We start from the raw sequence: 24,028 nt of genomic DNA, 5'->3' as shown, positions 1-24,028 counted from the left end.
TTTGAAGTGTGTAAGGTTAGTTAGACCAGTATTAATTGGAAGCCCAAAAATAGCTAAAAAAAAAAAAGGGTCCATGCAGACCTGGGTCCCAAGAGCCTTGGAAAGAATAACTGAATACTGACTCCACCCATATGGAAAAGAAATAGAAAAAACTTATAAAAGACTTGCATCAGATGTGGCCTACTTCATATAGTGAATTATATAAGGTTTATATGATTTACTCATGAAAGTGGCCACTTTCGTATGTTGTTTTGGTAAGTATCTAAAACATACAAGTTTCATTTATATAATTTTTCTAGGGATCTTATATCTGTTTTCACTCTTGTATGCTTTTCAAAACAACAACAACAAAAAACATGGGCATGACATCTCTCACACTGATCCACCACTTGTGGGTAAATCTCAGACAGACGAGACTTCGAATAGTAAACCCTGTACAATACCTTGAACTGGATAAGTTGTAACCTAGCCTAGCACAGGACGTAAAATAACTGACATTGGATCCCAGTAAACACCAGTATGTGGGCTATGGGGGTTCCAAGTGGGGATGGGCTTACAATGGGCATCCAATCTGGGACCCACCTGGGTTAGCCAAGTAGGACCCACCTGAGCCAGCCCAGATGGGCTATGTTCTATGGGCACCATATGGGTAACATATGGGAAGTTTCATGAACAGGCAACTGAGTGTAACAACCTTAGTTAATTATAATTATTTGTCATGTGTAAGTATAAACATGAATTAAGATGAAATAACTGATAATAAATTATGCCAGAGGCAGCATATGTATATTTAATTAATAACAAAATATACATATAAAATATACTAATATAAGTGAAACACAAAGAACAGATGTGACTTAAAATTGTAAGACGCTTAATAAAATAAAATAAATGGTTTTACATTTGAGTGGGAAAAAAATTTCACTTCATGTAGGAGTGCTTTTTGAAATCTCGTGTTATTTCATGAAATCTCACGAGGTTGTCTCAAACCCGTCCCCCCCATTGACTGTAGAAAACATGGACGACGCAACAGCACCCCAAAAATGAAGCCAAAACGTCTCTATCGCCCCCTGGAGTCTGGCTGCAGTATAGGTCATAAACCCCGCCTCCTCCATGTTAGCGGATGGGACTGGGGTCAGACTAAAATTAATTTATTCTCCTCAGATAATTTTTTTTCCAAAGATTCTTTCTTTTGTTTTCAATAGTTCTCATCATGCTGATTTATGTCCAAGGGGTCTCTTTTCCCATAAGTTTGATTCTAATTCCTACCGCGGTGATGTTAAATTGGGGTGAAACGTCATCGTAGCAGCTTTGACTGGCGGCTGCGGTCACGGAGAAGCTTGCGTATCTCTGTTCGGGAATAGCAGATAGTAGTGATGTGCGATACCACTGATTTCCTTTCCAATCCAATACTAATATTCAGGATGGTATCGACGATACTGATCCGATACCGATACTTTGTACAAAAACTTATTTTATTTATTGTATCTCAAATTATAGCGTCATAATGATTACAGGACATCAGATTACTTGTTCTTATCACTTAATAATGCAGAGTTCATCATATAGAAATAAAAAAAACTGAAGTTTTGCCTATTTGAACTCGTTGCCTGCCTGCAGCACTAAAGGACTCCGTGAGAGACGTCTGTATCACCCTAGCAGCACCTGTCCCTCTCCTCCTCTTCAGTTCGCCTCAACATATGCTCATCATATTCTGTGATATGATTTACTTTGAGGTGTTTGACAAGGTTAGTGATGTTGCCACAACCATACATGCCAACCCTGCTGATTCTTCCGGGAGAATCCCAAATTTTAGTGCCCCCCCAAAAAAATCTCCCGGAGCCACCATTCTCCCAAATTTCTCCCGATTTTCCACCCGGACAACAAAATTGAAAAACCATGTTGCAGAATTCATAGCGCGGCCCAGCCAATTCCAGTTTCCAACAATGGCAGCAGCTACTTAGTTTTAATATTACTCTTATTTCTCTTTCTGGGTCGCAAAAAAACTTTTAAGATAGTTTCAGGTGAGAATGTAGCTGTGTAAACTTCAAATATCTGAGACGACCAACACATCGTTTTCAAACCCCTGCGGTCTTTCACTGCTCGGGTTAAACATGATATATAAGTCACTTTGTTAACTTAAAAATGTTATTGTTTGGCTTTTTCAGTGTTTTATTTGTTCGTGAGTAAATCGGTTTGGCTGAGATTAAAGTTATTAGATTAGATTAAATTAAATTTAACTTTATTAATCCCTCGGGAGGGTTCCTCCGGGGTTTTCACAAAGCTGAATAAACGTCAAACAGAAAACTAATTAAACAAAGTGTGAGCCAGTCGAGAGTTTACGCCAGCGCCCGGTTATATTTTAGATAGCAAGGAGCAGACAGCAGAGTTTCACTCCACCAAGAGAGCTCGTGACGTACTACCCGGCTTTCATTAGACCGCGAAGGCGGGTCCTCAGGTGGAAGCAGCCTCTGAATTTGGACACCCCCGCTGTTTCTGGGCCGGCCAATAATAACGGTGACATTTAATGTATTTTATCCGATAAATAAACCCTGTAAAATGTATTCCCCCCCAACAGCCCTTTTGAATGTCTCACTAGTATGGCCACAACACCTCACTCTTGGAGCACTTTTTTGCCACATGTATCGCAAACCAGGTCTCAGCTGTTTGTGGAGGTAAAACAAGTCCGCACATGACTCCAATTACGCTCAGCCATTGTTGTGAGTGCGCACGCCAACGGCTGCGAGACATTTACACAGCCGTATTTCGCACATGACTATGAAAGGCGGAAGAGGAAGTAGTTCCTTTGAATGTAGACAATCCGAATGTTATAGTTTCTATCCACTGTGTTCCTGTTAATGATAAACTACAAATTTACCCTAAATTACTAAAATATTGATATTTTAATGTGAGAATCGATTCTAGAACATAAATGATTGGTATCGGAGGAATCGATATTTCAGGATCGATCCGCACATCACTAGAAGATAGAGCGTAGGCTCTGAGAGGAGGGCCAGCGCTTACACTACGAAAACACAACCGAGTGTTTTAACCTGACAGCCTGAGGTGTTCTTCAGTAAACTGGACTACCCGACAGAAGGACCCGAGGCCCCGCTGCACTTTTTCGGTAAGTTAAATGTGTTTGTAAGCTACTCCGTAACTACCGTCCTTAGCTAGGTCCTGAGACCTAGCTAGCTAAAATGAGCACTCGGCTGTCAGGGTTCGTTTAGCTAACCCATGCAGGTGAATGAATTTACCCTGACTAAAGAAATCAAGAGAAACGCCCCGAGCTGCTCAGTCACTAATTACTGTTACTGTACTTTTATTACAAGCAGTGTTGGGAAGGTTACTTTTGAAATGTATTCCATTACAGAATACAGAATACATGCCCTAAAATGTATTCTGTAACGTATTCCGTTACGTTACTCAATGAGAGTAACGTATTCTGAATACTTTGGATTACTTAACATATCATCATGCATTTTACAACTACGTGAATGTACTATTGCTGTGTGATTTATTACTATTACTGAAGGTCCCCGGCTCCGAACCGTTGTAAAGGGACCTCTGACTAATACGGGTTCCTTGTCGGGCTCGTAGTCGAAAAATGGCTTTACTTTATTGTCTGGGTCAACTCTGCTTGCCAGAGAGAGAGAGAAGCGTTGAAAGGTTGCTCCAACAGAACTTATTGTTTGGGAGGAAAACACGAACAACAGCGTACAGTCGAGTCTTAATAGCTTACTTACAACTGGGCTCCTCAGGCACTCTTCTTGGCTGCAGTGGTTATTATTATATTTACATGCTTCCAGCTCCCGTTTTTGCTGGATGACAATTCGTACTTTTCGACTCTCCTTTTTCTTCCACCTCGCGCTCACAGACACATAACGAGTATGGCAGTCCATTCTCCCTGCAGCACGGACTACACTGCCCATGAGGCTACATTCTTTAGGGCTATGCCTGTAGCATTCTGCCTATTAGCTTAGCACAACAACAACAACAAAAAGGCGCTCTCTCACCCAGGAAAGACGCAGAGCGAGAGCATCCCCCTGTAATCATGGCAACCGCAACGCCGCCGCCTGGAACTACATAACATAGCTGTCAAACAAAACCGAAACAGTCCTGACCTGCGACAATATGAAACAGGAAAGTACCGCCGTGTAATCCATTTATTTCAACAAAGTAACTGTATTCTAAATACCACCTTTTTAAACGGTAACTGTAACGGAATACAGTTACTTATATTTTGTATTTTAAATACGTAACGGCGGTACATGTATTCCGTTACTCCCCAACACTGATTACAAGTATTATACTTAAAAACAACAGGCTGCACCCTGCTGCAGCTCCTGTGCAGAGCTGAATATTAAATATGTGCAACAACAGCATGTTTTCAGTCTCTTGCCACATCTGTAAAGACAATAACATTTTTTTTAAAAAGCTTGTACTTCGGTAACTCCTCATTAATCAGGAACTATGGATTAAAGTACTGTAGTGTACTGTAATACTGAAAAAAATATGGGGCGCCGTTTGTAAACTGAAACATGCCGAAATTAACGGCAACATTTTTCCACATTTAGCTCTAAATCTTACAAAAACATGTTTTTTCGAGTCATTTTTTTACAACATTTAGTAAAATATTTGTAACTTTTCATATTTAAAACAGGATTTTAAATGTTAAATCTAAATGCTAAATGTTAAATCTAAATGTTAAATGTTAAATCTAAATGTTAAATCTAAATGCTAAATGTTAAATGTAAATATTATATTTAAATGTAAATGTTAAATGTAAATATTATATTTAAATGTAAATGTTAAATGTTAAATGTAAATATTATATATAAATCTAAATGTTAAATGTTAAATCTAAATGTTACATATAAATCTAAATGTTATATATAAATCTAAATGTTAAATGTTAAATCTAAATGTTATATATAAATCTAAATGTTATATATAAATCTAAATGTTAAATGTTAAATCTAAATGTTATATATAAATCTAAATGTTATATATAAATCTAAATGTTAAATGTTAAATCTAAATGTTACGGGAAACTAAATATTTAGCTAATATGCAAATTTATTGTACGGGTCAACGGAAATACCAAAATAAAAGCTTCAAGAAAACCTCCCGCGCTAAAGTGTGCCGGTCGTGGTCAGGTTCTGTGTTTGCGCTCCTCTCACGGTCACTTTTGACTGCCATGAGCTGCTTCACCTATTCCCTACCAGCATGTCCAGCGATTTAGCTGAAAACATTGGAAGAGCCGTTTTGTCGGCCATCCAACGATTCAGCGGTAGTGCACCCTCGACCTCACAAACGCCGCAGCACTTGGTAAGTTTATTGTATAGCATTTTGGACGGGTTGATAGCAGTGTTAGCAAAACTAGCAAAGCTAAATTACTTAGCTAGTCCTCAATTATTTCATTTGGTAGGCAGCAGACAGAGATCGAACATCATACAACTCTATTTATTTATTTGGTAGGTAGGTAACAGTCGTTCTTGATGTAAATGTTTCCTTAGGAATCCAGCAATGCACCTGGACCAAGTAGACCCGCCGTCTCCACTGGGATACCATACCGCTCGGTAGGCCTTCTTACACATATCATTCAGCTGACTGATTTTTGTTTTTTCTTTGGTGTAATATGTCACCTTAAATTAAATCCTGTCAAAGTAATGATTCTGATTCTACATACATTTCATCTTCTTAGGGGTCCATCACTAGCAGTGTCACATCACCACCAACAACATTCACAAGTTTTACTTCATATTTTATTACTGTTTTTGCTGTGAAGTGTCTTTTGATTGCTCACTTTCATATTTTAAAACTATTGATAAAATATTACTCTCTAGCTAATCTGTCACAGTACAATTGCCTCAAATTACCCATCTTTTGTTATAGAATTGTGCTCATTGAGATTATCTGTGCCGTGTTCTAGGATGTTTACCAAGGAAGGCTTCAGATTTCCAAAGAGGAATTGGAAAATGTTCTTTCCCTGAAAACATCTTTTACTGAAGCTGCATCTATCCTTTCCATCTCCAGGCCCACTCTGTATAAGTTACTGCAAGACTATAATATCTCAGAGTCAAAATTCAATGTAATCAGTGACCATGAGTTAGATCAGATAGTGTCCCAGATAAAAACTGAACATCCAAATGTTGGAGAAGTGATGCTGATGGGTCATCTGCGTTCCAAAAACATAGTGGTTCAAAGATGGCGCCTAAGAGAGTCACTGTGGAGGGTGGACTCGGCTGGTGTTCTATCCAGGAGAAGAACTGCAGTTGCTCGGCGAGTATATTCTGTGCCTCATCCAAATTTCATATGGCACATAGATGGAAATCACAAACTGATTCGTTGGAAGTTTGTTGTTCATGGTGCAATAGATGGATACAGCAGGATGTTGATGTTTCTTCAGTGCTCCAGCAATAATCGAGCTGAGACTGTGAAAGCCCTCTTTACTGCAGCTGTTGGACAATTTGGCAGACCCCTGCATATCAGGACTGATCATGGAGGAGAGAACGCTCAGATTTGGGAGGACATGCGAGCAAGCAGGGGTGAAAGCTCTGTCTTAATGGGAAGTTCTGTGCACAACCAGAGGATTGAGCGTTTCAACCGAGACTTAAACAACAACTGTAGCCGCATTTATGCACCTATATTTTATGAATTGGAATCACTTGGTATCCTAGACTTAGAAAATGCAACAGACCTATTTTGCCTTCATTATGTGTTTCTACCACGAATCAACCGCACTTTGAAGGAATTCAAAGCTGGATATAACAATCACTCTATTTCCACTGAAGGTAATAGAACTCCCATCCAGCTTTTTGCCTGCGGAACTCATGTGTTTCATCGTCACAACCCAGAACTTTCTACAGCAGAGGTCTCCATACCCTCCTTGTTAAACTCTCAAAGTAGGTTTGTCCCATTAAATGACAGCGATTTACAAGAGCTATATACAAACATTCACCCTTTTGAAGAAGACAACAATAATGGTAAAACATTGTTTCAACGAACACAGCAGTATATTTTTAACAAACTTGTAAATGTGTGACCTCAACCACAGGATACCAGTGATGTTCTAAAGAGTGATGACACTTAATATTCTTAAATGCTGTACAGCAAATGCGTTTTTTGTACTACTGCAGAAGCCCCTCCCCTCTAGCAGTGATGCCTCCTGCCATATAAGGACTCAGAGTTAATGACTGACAGTGACTCATAGGCTATTCAGAAGGCTACAACCACTTTTAGTTTATGGGTAAAAACAGTTATTCAGATTGCAGTAAAGCCATCAAATTCACACTGTAACAGTGTAATACAGTATAACAGTGAAAATTATCAACACGGAACAGTCTTTAAATCAATTCACAAGATTATCTACAGTATTGTACTAATCATTGTAAAGTTGCAATAGTCTTAATAAATGTTGCTGTTAGATGTCTAAGTAATCCTGGCTTGTTCTACAAACCATGTTTAGTATACTCTGTGCATAAACTGTTTTGAAATGTCCTTGTTTAAAAAAAAAGAAAGAAAAAGCTTAATAAAATTATTAATTGTATTACACCAATGACTTTATTGATTTGTCATTGAAAATACAGAGTTAGCATTTTTATAAATCTATTGAAGCTTTGAAAATTATTACATTTCAACATTAAATGCAGTCTGAATTTATTTCAACTATCTTGTATGAAGCAAAGTTACTTGAAACTACAATTAATGAACAGGATTAGAGTTAACAAACCCACCATTTTAATTTCACTTTTTTGGAACATGTTTAGATGGTGCTGAATAAAGCTCCATTCATGAGTGCTACTAAGAAGCAGTAATGAAAAGCATCATCAGCCATTGTTGTTTCATTCACAAAAAGCTGAAGCTCATTTGCACATGTGTGTGCAATCGGGAGATGTTTGCTTTCATCGTGAATGAATGTTATTTTAGGAGCTGGTTGAAAACCTATGGCTGGAACCTTGCTGCTCCCGGTGGCAAAAGCCAGGATGTGACCAGGCCTCAAAGCCTTCACAAATGCCTCTTCATCCTTGGTAAGAGTCCTTTCTCCAAGTGCGTCTCTCAGCTCTTTATCTAAAAACAAAGAAAAACCACCGTTAACCTGGGGACACTAAAATAGTTCAAGCTTGAGCTAACAACTAAATGATGGCTAATGTATTTATAAAAAATACAGAGGTTCTGTCTTTGCTTTGCTTGTCAGTTGTAAGCTATCATACATCTTTATTCCTGTTTTGTGTGTGCATGTGACATAAAAAGACAAATTAAGTTTTACTTTAGTGTCCTGAATTGTTTCATGGCCAGACTACATTATATGTGAATTTCTGCTTACTTTCGACACACTGGAGAAATTCCCGAAATTTGACCACCATCAGCTCCTCTCTAACTCTTCTGTTGCTCCCAAGGACAGAATAGCTTGGCCTGAGAACCCCAGCAATTAAACTGGCTGTCAGATCTTTGTCCTCCCCCGATAGGTCAAGCAGAACACGCAAACTGGGGTTCTCTCTCAGGAGTGATAAAATCTAGACAGAAAAGTTTAAATAATGGTTAAATTCCAGTTTTAAATACAAAAAGCAGCTAACTCTAAATGTTTATTATAAAATAATGACCAATTGATACAGAAAAAATATAAATCTCACTCCATAGTAGGACAAGCCATCAGTTAGTTGATCGAAACAGCTTTGCCGTTGCAGAACTGCAAGGTATAGAGCTGCATTTTTCACAAACAGATCTTTATTGGCCATGGTGACTGTGAGTGGAAGACCTTCAACTTGATATCGCCATGAGTCGCAGCAGCTGACTGCTTCCTCCAAATCATGTTGAGTTGTTGCATTTACAACCTAAATATTTAAGAAAAACACTTTAAATGTTTGTTTTTTACCAGTGTACACAAATACTGCAGATGGTTCATTTTAATTGGACTCGAAACGTTTTTGTTTTGGTTTATTTGGCTGTATTTCACCAATAATTTTTTTTTTTTAAACAAAAAGGAAACAAATTGAAAATATAATACATGGAATTGCCTCTAATAACCAAAAGTGTATTTATTATATATTATAAAAGAAGACCAGAAGACTTGTGAATACAGGAAATATTACAATATTCTTGTTATAATATTGCAATTCACCTTTTTCAGATTCTCTCTTAACTCAGGGTCACCTATATCATCCGGTGTTAGGTGTACTTGAAGAATGTCTCCTGACACAATGTAGTCTACTACATGTGGAGAGAGAAAGGCAGGTGCTTCTCCACCTTGCACTATTATCGTGGACAACATCCTGCCAATGGTTCGATATACTCCATTTTGCAAGTGTAGGATGTTAAATTTCAGTGTGCATCCATTTGGTGTAGCTGAAAAATAACACAAAAAAGTATATTCTGTACAGACCCCAACTGATATCTTGAGATTGACAGACAAAAATGTATTACTTTTTTTTTTTTTACTGTTTCAGACACACAGAACATAACAGATTTATTATCTGTAGTCATTTATTAACTTGTTAATGTTCTGTCAAACAATGTTCAGATCAGGTGGTTGTTGCGTTTGTAACATTATAAAAACGAGTGTCGTCAACAAGCCTTTAGGCCTTGAGTAAGTAAGTTAGTTAGTTTGTCTATGAAATCATATTACCTTCAAAAGCACCACTGTCCTGAAAGATGGCCTTCACCAGTAAACGGAAAAACTCCCGCCTTGGCCCCCCAAGGTCAGCAGCATCTTCCTCTGTATCATGTTCATCGCTTGCAAATGTGACATAAAGCATCTCACAGCTTTCTGCAAACTTGGGTCTCTTGAACTGACGCAAAGCAGTCGACCACACATTGGCTCGACTGATATGGAGTTGTCTTGTTCCTGGTGTAATGACTTTCTCACTATGAGCTCTAAGAAGACCTTCAATTTCTTCTTTGCTGAGCTTCTTAAAAGACCTATATAAAAAAGGGATAATGACAAACAGATCTTGGGGAAAAATGGAAATTTGCTGTACATTTGACTCAAGTGCACAGAGTTACAACAGATAATTATGTTGTGATAGTCCATATTAAATTAGTCAGAAATGAGCAATTACCTTTGTAATTGTGTAACTGCAAAAAAATGATGCAAGTAAAGATGCAAATAAGCTATTCAATTATCAAAGGTTACTTTCAAATCTTACCTTGAAATATGAACTTCTCTCTGTCTATCAGACTCTTCTAGGAGGCTACGCTGAATTGCTTCTTCAAGAGCTTCATCTTCCTCCAGAAAAATAGGGCTAAGTAGATAAGAGATATTAGAAATCATAAAACATGTCAGCCTTGAAGAATTTCTCACACTACATCATTAAAAAAAAAAATGTAAATCCTAAAGTTGCAGTCATTCAGCAAGAAAACCCCAAACATGCAAATTGGAAACCTGCATCAAAACAATATCCTAAACAACATCTAAAAATGAAGGATTTCTTTAACCCCTAGACAACAGCTTACACAAATTCTGCCACATTATATGGAAACATCTGCTGTCCCTCTGCCTGGCCCTCATTTTCACTCTCTTGAATGCAGCTCTCTGTTTCCTGATGCTTGGCCTCACTTTCACCTGGTGTTGTAGACAACGCATGATGCACTGAACAAAGGAAAGAAGGTCAGCATGACTTGCTTCATAATGTTAACAGAGCCTTTATATATCCTTATATTAGTTTAAGTGAAAGTTGGGCACATATTCCTCCTTGGCTGTAATCACCTGTGATAATCCGTAAACATTAAAATGGTAAATGGCCTGTATTTGTATAGCGCTTTTACTAGTCCCCCCTAAGGACCCCAAAGTGCTTTACACACCCAGTCATCCACCCATTCAAGCTACAGTTGTAGCCACAGCTGCCCTGGGGCAGACTGACAGAAGCGAGGCTGCCATATCGCGCCATCGGCCCTTCTGGCCAACACCAGTAGGCGGTAGGTGAAGTGTCTTGCCCAAGGACACAACGACCGAGACTGTCCGAGCCGGGGCTCGAACCGGCAACCTTCCGATTACAAGGCAAACTCCCAACTCTTGAGCCACGATCGCCCCAATCGGACAAATTAATGATGCTCTCATCAAACAAACCCCCCAGGAATTATTACGCACTACAGTAACAAAATCTAACTGGTCATTGAGCTTAGAACCTCACTAGGTTTTCATTCACGTCACATACCTCGTCTTCTCCGGCAGACTGGACTTTCAAAGTCACTGTCAGACAGCTCTTCTGGTTCCTCCTGAGGGAAAAGAAAGCATGTTCTACATAAAATCAAATACAGTTGCACCAAATCACTGGTAACACAGAGGCACATGGCTGCACTAAAAACTGTTTACACCTGCTAAAACTGCAATATTAATTAATACAATTAATAAAATTATGTTAAGGGAACAGACTCACTTTTTAGACAATAAATATTTCTGCACTGCAATATAAAATGTTTACCTGTGCAGGTTTTTGTATCCCTGCCATTATATAGAGGCAGGTGGTGGAACAAATCGAGCCAACTTCTTGGCCACCCCAAAGAAAACTGCTAGAAACATTTGGTTTCATTAGTCGTTTACATCCTCTAATTGTACTCAAATACTCAAAAGGGAATGTCTGGCCAGTTGACAGTGCAAATGTTCTTCTGAAGATTGCTGCTATTTCTTCTCTAAGTTGTGCTTCAGACCAGTCAGATGTAAAGGAGATCTTCCCAATAAGGCCATCTTGTGCTAGTTTTGCTCTTGAATCTCCTCTCGGTATGAGAAACGTTGATGCTGAAGACAAGGGCAAGCACACAACATCTTTTGTATAGTGTTTGCAGATCTTGTTTTTTGTCACAAAATGTGAGCGCGTAGCATGAGCTTGAGGAACTGATGGAAGAGGAACCTGAAATGAATTCAAACACAGATACAGATAGACACCTATGCATTACAATACATCCGTAAGGTTTCTGTTATCTGTTCATTAAAACAAACAAACAAACAAACAAACTGTAGACTCAGACCATCTTACTATTGTCTACCCATTACACAGAAAACTGAACCTTTTGTATCTTGTAGATTAGCATTTGATGATTGTTGGTCAAGTTGGTGATTCAGTCCCCAGGTGCTCTAATCTAGAGCTCCCAATGGGTTTATCTGAGTATGACTGTGTGTGAATGTTGGACAGAAAAAGTTCTTGTATTAATCTGTGCATGTGAATGGGTAAATGAGATCTGTTGTATAAAGTGCTTTGAGTACTCAATTAGAGTAGAAAAGGCCTGCAGTTAGGTCAGTGTGTATTTGGACCCTAACAAGTTTTATTTTGTTGCCCGTTTACTGAAACATTTTCCAATCATAATTATATCATGAACATGATGTGCAGACTCAGCTTTAATTTAGGGTATCCATATTAAAATGATGATGTCATTACCAATTAAGCAGATAAAAGGCCTGGAATTGATTTGAGACGTAGTGTTTGCATTTTGAAAATTTTACTGTGAACAGACAACATGCGGTCAAAGAGAACATAACAGAAAAAAGAAAATTAAGAAATTAATACAGCCACTACAGTGACCATCAAAACGATGAAAAATATTGACGTAAAATTTATTTTGCGACACCACAGAACAAATGATAGCGTAGAATATGAAATGATAGATGTTTTCATATCGTCATATCGAACAGCCCTAATACAGAGGGTTCACTGCAAGGTGCAAGCCACTCATAAGCCTCAAGAATAGAAAGGCTAGAATGGACTTAACAAAAAAAAAACATCTAGTAAAAGCCAGCAAAATTTTGGAAAAACATTCTTTGGACAGATAAAACCAAGATCAACCTCTACCAGAATGATGGCAAGAAAAAAGTATGGAGAAGGGTGGAACGACTCATGATCCAAAGCATACCACATCATCTGTAAAACATGGCAGAGGCAGTGTGATGGTTTGGGCGTGCATGGCTGCCAGTGGCACTGGTAGTGTTTACTGAATATGTGACACAGGACTGAAGCAGCTGAATGTGTTCAGAGACATACTTGTCTGCTTAAGTCCAGCTAAAAGTAGTCACATTGATTGGGCAGCATTTAATAATAAAGATGGAAGATGACCCAAAACATACAGTCCAAGCACCCCATGACTTTAATAAAGTAAAGAAATAGAATATTCTTGAATGGCCAAGTCAGTCACTGGATTTTAACCCAATTGAGCATACATTTCAGTTGTTGGAGACTAAATTTGGACAGAAAGGCCCACAAACAAACAGCAACTGAAAGCCAATGCAGTAAAGGCCTGGCAGAGCCTTAGTAAGGAGGAATGCCAGCATCTGGTGGTGTCCATGACTTCAAGACTTCAGGCTGTCATTGCCAACAAAGGGTTTCGAATAAAGTAATAGAAATGATCATTTTATTTTCAGTTATTTCATTTGTCTAATTACTTTAGAGCCTCTGACATGATAGGATCGTGTTTACAAATTAATTTTCCCCCCTCACGTTTTTATGCATTCATTTAGTCCAACCCACTGAATTAAAACTTAAAGTCTGCACTTCAACTGCATTAGAGTCGTTTCATTTTTAATTCATTCTGGTAATGTACAGAAGCAACATTAGAAAATGTGTCTGTATCCAAATATTTATGAACCTGACTGTATATCAAAACCAGTCAGCTAAGATAAGATAACATACCTTTATTAGTCCCACAAGGGGAAATTTCATGATAAATAAATTAAATGATATGTGTAAGAAGGCCTACCGAGCGGTATGGTATCCCAGTGGAGACGGCGGGTCTACTTGGTCCAGGTGCATTGCTGGATTCCTAAGGAAACATTTACATCAAGAACGACTGTTACCTACCTACCAAATAAATAAATAGAGTTGTATAGAATAGAATAGAATAGAATGCCTTTATTGTCACTATACAGTTGTACAATGAGATACAGAGCATCTCCTACTCAGTGTAAACATGCTGGGGGGGGGTACAGTTCTGCAGCGCTATGTACATATGGACAGTATTAACATAGGGAAAAACATATATATATATATAAAATGTACAATATACAAGCCGTAAGTAATATGTAATAAATAGTGTTATGTATATACAGTTGAGTTATTGCACATGGAATTGGTATAAATAGAGTTATGTATATACAGTTGAGTTATTGCACATAGAATTGGTATAAATAGTGTTATGTATATACAGTTGAGTTGTTGCACATAGAATTGGTATTGCACAGTGGTGGTCCATAGAGGAAGTGGGAAGTGGGGGGGCTGTGTTATCTGTGCATGTGTGAGTTCAGGGTGGTTATCGCTTTGGGGAAGAAACTGTTTTTTAGTCTGTGGGTTTTTGTGTTGATGCACCTGTAGCGCTTCCCTGAGGGAAGCAGGCTGAACATGTTGAAGCCAGGGTGGGAGCTGTCCTTGATAATGTTTGCTGCTCTGGTGAGGCAGCGGGAGGAATAAATGTCCATCAGGGAGAGGAGAGGGCAGCCGATGATCTTTTGTGCTGTCTTGACCACACTCTGAAGCCTCACTCTATCTGCTTTGGTGCAGCTGCCGTACCATACCGTGATGCAGTAGGTTAGCAGGCTCTCAATGGACGAGCGGTAGAAGGTCAGCAGCAGGTTGGAGTTCAGCTTGTACTTCCTGAGGACTCTCAGGAAGTGCAGCCGCTGTTGGGCCTTCTTGATGACCGCTGAGATGCTTCCTGTCCAGGAGATGTCAGCAGAGATGAGGACACCAAGGAACCGGAAAGTGTGGACCCTCTCCACACACTCCCCGTTGATGTAGAGGGGGGCCAAGTCGGTGCTGTGTCTCCTGAAGTCAACAATGAGCTCTTTGGTTTTCTTGGTGTTCAGTGCCAGGTTGTTTTCTGAACACCATGCTGCCAGCTTCAGGACTTCCTCTCTGTACTCTGCCTCGTCTCCCTTCGAGATGAGTCCGACTAGCACATGATGTTCGATCTCTGTCTGCTGCCTACCAAATGAAATAATTGAGGACTAGCTAAGTAATTTAGCTTTGCTAGTTTTGCTAACACTGCTATCAACCGGTCCAAAATGCTATACAATAAACTTACCAAGTGCTGCGGCGTTTGTGAGGTCGAGGGTGCACTACCGCTGAATCGTTGGATGGCCGACAAAACGGCTCTTCCAATGTTTTCAGCTAAATCGCTGGACATGCTGGTAGGGAATAGGTGAAGCAGCTCATGGCAGTCAAAAGTGACCGTGAGAGGAGCGCAAACACAGAACCTGACCACGACCGGCACACTTTAGCGCGGGAGGTTTTCTTGAAGCTTTTATTTTGGTATTTCCGTTGACCCGTACAATAAATTTGCATATTAGCTAAATATTTAGTTTCCCGTAACATTTAGATTTAACATTTAACATTTAGATTTAACATTTAGATTTATATATAATATTTAGATTTAACATTTAACATTTAGATTTATATATAACATTTAGATTTATATATAACATTTAGATTTAACATTTAATATTTAGATTTATATATAACATTTAGATTTATATATGACATTTAGATTTAACATTTAACATTTAGATTTATATATAACATTTAGATTTATATATAACATTTAGATTTAACATTTAACATTTACATTTAAATATAATATTTAGATTTAACATTTAGCATTTAGATTTAACATTTAACATTTAGATTTAACATTTAACATTTAGATTTAACATTTAAAATCCTGTTTTAAATATGAAAAGTTACAAATATTTTACTAAATGTTGTAAAAAAATGACTCGAAAAAACATGTTTTTGTAAGATTTAGAGCTAAATGTGGAAAAATGTTGCCGTTAATTTCGGCATGTTTCAGTTTACAAACGGCGCCCCATAAAAAAATGCAAGAGAAGAACTTCAGATCCTGAGTGTGTGAGGACAGAAGAATCAGCTTTATTTAAATTTTGAGGGATAAAATTTATATTTGAGTTTGGTGGTTCTGTTGTCTTTGTGATTACAGGAGCTGCCCTCAGATTCAGACCTCAGCACCACCCAGTGACAGCAGACAGATCATCCAACATGTTCATATGTTAACTGCAAAATGAACTGATGAAAACAGTACAAAGGTTAAAGTACCACATGTGCTGTAGTGAAAGCTGCAGCTGTTTTATTGATAAAGTTAAAGACAAAAAAACAAAAGGATTAATCACTCATGTAACTGTGTCACTATATATCAGCATTAACAGGACCTCAGTTTGGTGTTTCAGAGAGCTGCTGATCTCAGACCTGCACAGCTTCCGTTTTAAACACTTGATGTACTCAGCTGCACGAAGAGCATATGAGATTTTCTCTAACACAATTTAATAAAACCTGATGAAAGTCAAAGGTCGTCACTTGTATATTGAACTACAAACTTGTCATCTGGAATTCTTTCACAGTTTTTTGCAGATGGTGTGTTATTTACCATAAAGTAATTCAGAGTTATTCATACCAGAGTAACCAGAGAGGATCATATATTTTTAAATATATAACTTTCTACAGGACTGAATATATTATGTTTATGTAAAAGTCTGGAGCCTCTGGGGAGTATCAGAGTATTTATAACATTACACAAAGCAAAGGTCTCCATCACAGTGTTCATGAAATGCTGGGTTTATCCATCTCCTGGGGCGGGCCTACGGAGGAGTGCTGAAGATTTCCCTGTCAGGGAGCTGCTGGTGAAGATCATGAGTCCTGCTTGATCAATGCGATGAGCTTCAGTCTTCCTGTTGTTTCTTAAATGATGCCTCTTTCAGCGGGTCAACGGAACTTCTGGCACAGGACAGCTGTCATGAAAGAAAGTGAAGAAGTTTCTCCAAACCTCTGGACCCAGGAAACCCAGCTTGGTCCTGATGGTCTCCCTCACTAGTTTCTCTCCAGGGTGAATGTCAATAATACAGACTATTAGAGTAACAGGTGTGTAGCTTCGCTAACTAGCTAGCAACAGGCCTCCAACACAGTGCATATGCTAGCGGCTAATCTAGCAAACGAATTAACAACAGAGCGATTTTAGAACTATAAGATGATAAGCTGTGTGTCTTTTTTTATAACAGTGACATGGTTGTATTTACCTTAATTAAACGAGTCGTCAGTCGCGGTAAACCAGCAAAAAAACTCGAGTCACCGGGCTACGTAAAAAGTGTAGAGGGGCGTGTTAGCAGTCACGTCCAGCGGGTGTGTGGGCGGGAGCCTTACACAGTTGCTCCACCTCAAGTCACTACTGCGCAGACTCTGGCTCCAAATTTGCAAGATGGCAGCCTCCACAAGCGGGGTATTTTGGCTTCATTTTTGCACAATGGTAGGAGGTGGTGGATGTCACTACCCGATCCGTACCGGAAACCCGATCGGTACCCCGCATGCGCAAATCTTACGTCACTTCCTCTCTTTGCCAACATTGCGACATTCAATATATTTGAATGATACGGTTAGCGCCCAGTTAGCTCCTAGCATTTCTCAACAGCTCTGCCTCCTTTTCGACTGCCCGGGACATTTAAACAATAGATAATCCGTATACAAACAAATTCATGCTTTTCTCCTCCACAGAGAGTGTCCCCCGATTGAACAACAGCGCCGTAAAATAATAAGAATGGCGCCTAATTACAGACTTAATAATATTGACTTAGTAATGTGTCATGTAAAGATTCATCAGCCAGATTAAGTGTTTACTGACAATTGACAGTGATAGCGGACATCATCATCACTATTCCAACAATCCTCTCCTCACAGACAAGCATAAACTCACTCGACTATCACTAAATCAAATTTAACACGCATTTGTAATGACGCTGCTTCAGTTTATAATAGGGTTCATTCGCTCGGTCAGCAGGTGGCGGTATCCTCGTACACTGGGGAGTAAACTGCCATTCAAATAAAATTTGAATTGACTATGTGCACGTTAGCATATGCTACTTCCGGTGCGGAAACTCCTGTGGGGAGCTTTGTTTCCGGTGTCCTATTCGCGCCTGGTTTACGGTCCAAAACAAGTTAAGCAAATGAATGAATCAAGCGGCGATTTACATTTCTATAGATGTCTTGGGCATTTACCCAATATATCTGTAAATGATGTTCATCGACTTGTCGATATTTTTCCCCCGCGCCTCAGAGCAAAAGAGAAAAGGGATTCAAATGTTATATTTCTCAGCTGTCCCTCGTTTATCGCGGGTGTTATGTTCTAAAAATAACCAGCGATAGGTGAAATCAAGTAGCCAATTTTATTTTTTGACGGTGCAAAACGTTTCGTGGACATACAGTACTGCACTTCAGAGTCACACTGCTAGCGATCGATGCAGCGATTCTGTACTGTACAGGAGAGACGTCACGGAGGAGATCGTCGCAGCGATCAGGACACAGGACACAATGTGACGTAAAAAAAAGCATGCAAACTTGCACTAAAAAATCCGCGAAACAGCAAGGTGAAAGGTGAACCGCGTTATAGGAGGGACCGCTGTAATTTTGAAGGTAAGTCACAACATACCCTTCGTAAATACTAATGTATAGAAACCGTTACCAGCAATCATTCATTTTTTGTGTGGCTTTTTTCACAGTTTGTTAACATGCTGTGTAGGTGTGTACTTGACTAGCTGATATCGACATAACGGGGGAAACATCTGGTTTGACTATTCTTCACCTGTAGTTTGAATGCTGAACATTTGCCTGTTTAAATCATAAGACCAGTCATTATACAGAGATGTGCTTCTGAATGTGGATGATGTGTCTTCTGCATGCAGTAATGCAGTTCTGCTTGTGTTGAGTGATGTAAACAACTGATCGATCTAAACGCTTTAAACGTCAAAATTGATCATTAGATTTTTTTATGACACAACAGCGGTGAGTGTTCCCACCTTCTGCTCTTTGTAACTTAACGCAATCTTTCCGTTTTCGAGTTTTGGACATGATTTTGGAGTATATCTTCGCAGTAGCGATTGACCGCAAAGTAAAGCTACCGGAAATGCACAACCCCACATCCGGTCTCAAACCAGGAAGTTAGCATTGTCTCGTGCACATAGTCAATTTGAATTTAAACAAACAGAAGAAGAAGAAAACCCCTGCACATGCGCGGTACCGATCGGGTAGAACCGGTTTGTACGGTCCGACTTTACACATGCGCAGTAAGGATCGGAGCGTCCTGATCAGTAACTATCTTTTTATTTTTCGTTTTTGTCTACATTATATTGAAATGTTTCATTATTGCAAACATTTTAAGATATACTTATTATTCTTAACATCTTAACAGATACTCTGACCTGTAACTATCGTAAAACGCTTCAACCGGAAGTAGACACCTTTCGCGCATGCGGGGTACCGATCGGGTTTCCGGTACGGATCGGGTAGTGACAGTGTCGCGTCGTCCATCTTTTCTACAGTCAATGGTCCCCCCCATTCTGGAACATTCTTCATTTCGCGCCCTTGGACAAAGCTGACAGTTAAGCTGGCAATTTTTGGATTAAGTGCATCGTTGAGCTACGGACTTATTTTCTGCACTAAGGGTAAGAACCTTTTGACTTAATTTGAATCTCTAAGTATAAATGAAATGTTTACAAAGTTATGATGCTGCAAAGTAATGTATGGCACAAGTGCTGGCGAACCTTTTCCTAGCACTCAAGCAAGGCTAAGCTAGTTGAAATTTTTACGTAATGTTGGATTTAGCCAATTTTCACAGTTTGAAAGCATTGTCTGGTGTCCTGTATACTGCTTACCTTGCACCAAAATTAATGACTGCGTGTACTTAACATCAAGTTGTACTTAAACATTATCTTGGTTTTTCTCTATGATTAGTATTAATAAAGGACTTTATTAGACCAATTTAACGAAGTTCAAATTTTTTAAGAGGAATATGGGAGGGTATTTTCACTATCACAGCAACCAAAATTGCTTTGGTGTTGTCTTTATTAGCTTCATTCCTCACAGCTAAGTGAGGAGGGTAGGCCATGGCCATGAGCAACTAGTCCCCAGCTTTTGCCCCTGTGTCAGGAGCATGCACAGCAGTCAGAGAGGCAGATCAGTGAGCACTCTATTTCTGTAGAAGACATCATCATTGTGTGGATGCTTTAAGCATCCACACTATTGAGTTCCTCTTGGGACTTCCGTACACTTTTTGGCACTTAACTACTTCCACAATTTTCAGCCGATTTTCACCATTCAAATTTTAAACTATTCTGCTATTTCTGCTAATTCCTGCTATGTCTTTTGGTATTTTCTGCTATTATACTTTTTAAAATATTAAGCTTAATTTGTCCCATTGAAATGAATGGGAAACTTCTGCAATTCTGCTAAAATTTGCTTGTTTTTGAAACTTAACTACTTCCTCATACTTTCACCTAGAAACTCCATTCAAACTTTAAAATGTTCTCAAATTATTGGGCTATTCCTGTATGATTCAGCTTTTTCAGATCTTCTACTGTTTTAATCTTATCCCTCTTTAAGTCTTCAGTTGCAAAATTGTGATTTTTCAGAAAATACATGCGTTGCTATGGTTGCTATGCAATTAACTCAGAGTGCGCACTCGTCCGTTCTGAATTTTCTCTTCATGTCTGAACAACTTCTTGCTACTCGCTCAATTTCCACTCAACTTCCACAAATTATACATCAAAACGTAGGTATTTTTGCTGGCTTTCAGAAAATGTCACTATCATTGTTGTGGGACTTATAGATTTTTTGCAAATCTCCTCAGAGTAACACAAAGTGTGAAAACTCTCCATAGAAACTCAATGGAGAGTTTGTTCAAAATCACCGCTGGATTTCTCTAATGAGAGGCATTTTCAAATTGTCATATCTCCTTAACGAAGCGAAGTTAAGACATAAGGCTTGTCCCCGTATATCTTCAGACACTCCTGACGCTCACAATTCAAGAATTATTTTCTCAACTATTACCGTTCTCAGATGAGTTAGACTTGTTTGAGGGTAGGAAATTTGTCCCTCGCTCAGATTTCTTCAGATTTCAAACTCTGGAAATGAGGCACTTTTTTCTCTTGTCATATCTTTTTGATGGATTTCCACAGAGCCCTGAAAATTTCCATGACTGTTCACCCAAGCCTGCTGTTTCTTACGGTGAAAGAATGATTTTGATGCTCCATATAGATTTAGAGTTACCAAAGGTTGTTTGAGAGCAAGTCAAGGCAGTTTTTGCTTTGCCTCTACTCAGTTACAGTGTATTACAAGTCATATATCTTTAATAATTTATATTTTATCTCTGAATTATGAAGACCTGAAGATTCCCCCATCTCTTCTGAACAAAACAATGTCTTAATGACCGTTCTAGCCTCTACGGTTAGGAAATTATGGCCATTTGTTCGAGGGGAATCCTGAATGTCAGAAATACACTGAAGAAAACTCACACCTCTCTCTGTGTCTGTGTGTGTAAGGGCTGACTACAGCAGGTGCAGCTAATTTAACTGACCTACATATACCAAGCCCAGACTCTCAACAGCTCCTGTTCCCTTTACTCTCTGTGTATGTGTGTATCAATATTTCTCCTATGTTTAAGTATTACTCCTCAATCATAGTATTTCTGCTAAAGCAAAGTACTTCTACTACATCTTAGTACTTCTGCTAAATCATAGTATTTCTGCTAAATCATAGTATTTTTGCAAAATCATGGTATTTGTGCAAAATCATGGTTTTGGGGCCAAATCATGATATTTCCGTTATGTTATAGTATTACTACTAAGTGGAGGAATTTCTGTTATGTTATAGTATATGTGCTGAATATAGTATATGTGCCAAATCATAGTATTTATCCCAAATCATAGTATTTATGCCAAATTACAGTATTTCTGATAAAAAGCAGAAATAGTACCTTTTAGCAGGAATTTCTGCCAAAAGATAGTATTTATGTTAAAACATAGTATTTCTGCTAAATCAGAGTATTCCTGCCAAATCATATTATTTGTACTGAAACATAGTACTTCTGCCCAATCATAGTATTTGTTCTAAATCATAGTACTTGTGCCAAATCATAGTATTTGTGCTAAAGCATCGTATTTGTATGGAGTCATAGTATTTCTTCTAAATCATAGTATTTCAATCAAATCTCAGTAGTTGTTAAAACGCAGTATTATTGCCAAATCATAGTATTTGTACCCAATCATAGTATTTCTGCTAAATCATAGCATTTGTGCCAAATCATGGTATTTGTGCAAAAACATAGTATGTCTGCAAAACCATAGTATATCTCTTATGTTATAGTATTACTACTAAGGCATAGTATTTCTGCCAAATCATAGTACTACTGCAATTTCATAGTATTTGAGCGAAATCATAGTATATGTGCAAAAACATACTATGTCTGCAAAATCACAGTATATCTGTTATTTTATAGTATTACTACTAAGTCACAGTATTTTTGCCAATTCGTAGTATTTGTACTAAATCATAGTACTTGTGCCAAATCATAGTATTTGTTGCACATCATAGTATTCGAACCAAGACATAGTATTTGTCCCAAAGCATCGTATTTGTATGGAGTCATAGTATTTCTTCTAAATCATAGTATTTCAGTCAAATCTAAGTAGTTGTGCTAAAACGCAGTATTTCTGCAGAATCATAGTATTTGTACCCAATCATCGTATTTGTGCCAAATCATGGTATTTTTGCCAAATCATGGTATTTGTGCCAAATTATAGTATTTTGGCCCAATTAATAATTCTGTTATGTTATAGTATTACTACTAAGTCGTAGAATATCTGTTATGTTATAGTGTATCTGTGGAATATAGTATATGTGCCAAATCATAGTATTTATACCAAATCACAGTATTTGTGCTAAAACATAGTATTTCTGCCATATTGTGGTATTTGTGCAAGAACATTGAACTGTTATGTTATAGTATTACTACTAAGTCATAGTATTTCTGCTTTGTTATAGTATTTGTGCTAAAACGTAGTATCTCTGCCAAGTCATAGAATTACTGCAATTTCATAGTATTTTGAGGAAATCTGTTATGTTATAGTATTACTACTAAGTCATAGTATTTCTGCCAAATCATAGTATTTGTGCTAAAAAGTAGTATTTCTGCCAAATCATAGTATTACTGCTATTTCATACTATTTAAGCGATATTACAGTGTTTCTGCAAAAACATTGCATTTCTGCTAAATCATAGTATTTCTGTAATCTTATAGTACTTGTACTCAATTATAGTATTTGTGCCAAAGTTTAGTATTTCTGCCAAATCATATTATCTCTGCTAAATCATAGTGTCTGCCAAATCATAGCATTTGTGCCAAAGCATAGCATTTGTGCCAAAGCATAGCATTTGTACCAAAACACAGTATTACTGGTAAATCATAGTATTTGAGCCAAATCATAGTATTTGTGCTAAAACATAGTATTTCTTCCAAATCATAGTATTTGTGCCAAAGCATAGTATTTCTTCCAAATCATAGTATAACTGCACAATAAAGGTTCTTGAGCCACATCAGTGTTTGTGCTAAAACATAGTGTTTGTGCCAAATCATAGTATTTCTTCTAAATCCTAGTAATTCTGCTCAATGATAGAATTTCTGCTATGCTGTAGTACTTTTTGCTAGATTGTAGTACTTCTGCTAAGAGCAAAGTATTTCATGTAAATCATAGTATTTCTACCAAGTCCCAGTATTTCTGCTAAATCATAAATCATAAATAATCTTTTAGCACAAATTGTATGATTTGGCTCAAATACTATGATTTGGCAGAATTTTCTTTGTTTCAGCACAAATGCTATGATTTGACAGGAAAAAAATATTATTTAGTATAAATACTAAGTTTTAGCAGAAATACTATGTTTAAACTTTAAAAAATTCTGCTATTTCTGCTAATGTGTGTTATGACTTTTGACCATTGAAATAAATGGAACACATTATCAATGTGGTCACTGATTTTGCATGCTGGGTTGAGCTGTGTTTTAGCTCAGTGAGATGAGCAGCCGTTCTCGGAGTGGGAGGCCGGGGTTCAAATCCCGCTTATGGCAACATTTCTTTCAGTTAATAGTTAAACTTTTTTAACTATTTTCAACACAAATTTCAGCTTTTTCACCCCTTTTCAGCAGAATTTTCAGTTTTTTCACCACTTTTCAGCACAAATCCCAGCTTTTTCAGCTGTTTTCAGCAAAAACCTCTT

General features: G+C 38.1%; 2 protein-coding genes across 2 annotated transcripts; one reads left to right on the top strand and one right to left on the bottom strand.

Annotated features, from left to right (window-relative positions):
* The first annotated feature begins 4,949 nt into the window (after positions 1-4,949).
* Positions 4,950-7,354, top strand: LOC146377089 (uncharacterized). The gene is made up of 3 exons (XM_084944187.1): positions 4,950-5,331; positions 5,520-5,582; positions 5,936-7,354. Exons 1-3 carry the CDS (start codon positions 5,230-5,232, stop codon positions 7,046-7,048), a joined length of 1,278 nt encoding a protein of 425 aa, XP_084800313.1. The 5' UTR covers positions 4,950-5,229; the 3' UTR covers positions 7,049-7,354.
* Positions 7,355-7,753: 399 nt separating this feature from the next.
* Positions 7,754-15,325, bottom strand: LOC146377088 (uncharacterized). Its single transcript, XM_084944934.1, has 11 exons — positions 15,007-15,325; positions 13,687-13,749; positions 11,424-11,849; positions 11,157-11,217; positions 10,456-10,591; positions 10,149-10,244; positions 9,629-9,921; positions 9,125-9,348; positions 8,637-8,837; positions 8,330-8,519; positions 7,754-8,073 (listed from the first exon to the last, which is right to left on the bottom strand). Exons 1-11 carry the CDS (start codon positions 15,106-15,108, stop codon positions 7,769-7,771), a joined length of 2,097 nt encoding a protein of 698 aa, XP_084801060.1. The 5' UTR covers positions 15,109-15,325; the 3' UTR covers positions 7,754-7,768.
* Positions 15,326-24,028: the final 8,703 nt, after the last annotated feature.

Source organism: Perissodus microlepis, chromosome 11 (genome assembly GCF_051167445.1).
Source record: "Perissodus microlepis isolate ML-2025 ecotype Zambia chromosome 11, ASM5116744v1, whole genome shotgun sequence".
Classification (NCBI taxonomy): domain Eukaryota; kingdom Metazoa; phylum Chordata; class Actinopteri; order Cichliformes; family Cichlidae; genus Perissodus; species Perissodus microlepis.
This window is presented reverse-complemented; position numbering and strand designations above follow the sequence as displayed.

Bases quoted from the DNA above. Each gene is read 5' to 3' on its own strand.
- LOC146377089 (XM_084944187.1), top strand. From the start codon at position 5,230: ATGTCCAGCGATTTAGCTGAAAACATTGGAAGAGCCGTTTTGTCGGCC. The intron at 5,332-5,519 runs GTAAGTTTATTG...ATGTTTCCTTAG, and splicing joins CACAAACGCCGCAGCACTTG to GAATCCAGCAATGCACCTGG. The intron at 5,583-5,935 runs GTAGGCCTTCTT...GCCGTGTTCTAG, and splicing joins CTGGGATACCATACCGCTCG to GATGTTTACCAAGGAAGGCT.
- LOC146377088 (XM_084944934.1), bottom strand. From the start codon at position 15,108: ATGTCCAGCGATTTAGCTGAAAACATTGGAAGAGCCGTTTTGTCGGCC. The intron at 13,750-15,006 runs GTAAGTTTATTG...ATGTTTCCTTAG, and splicing joins CACAAACGCCGCAGCACTTG to GAATCCAGCAATGCACCTGG. The intron at 11,850-13,686 runs GTAGGCCTTCTT...AATTCATTTCAG, and splicing joins CTGGGATACCATACCGCTCG to GTTCCTCTTCCATCAGTTCC.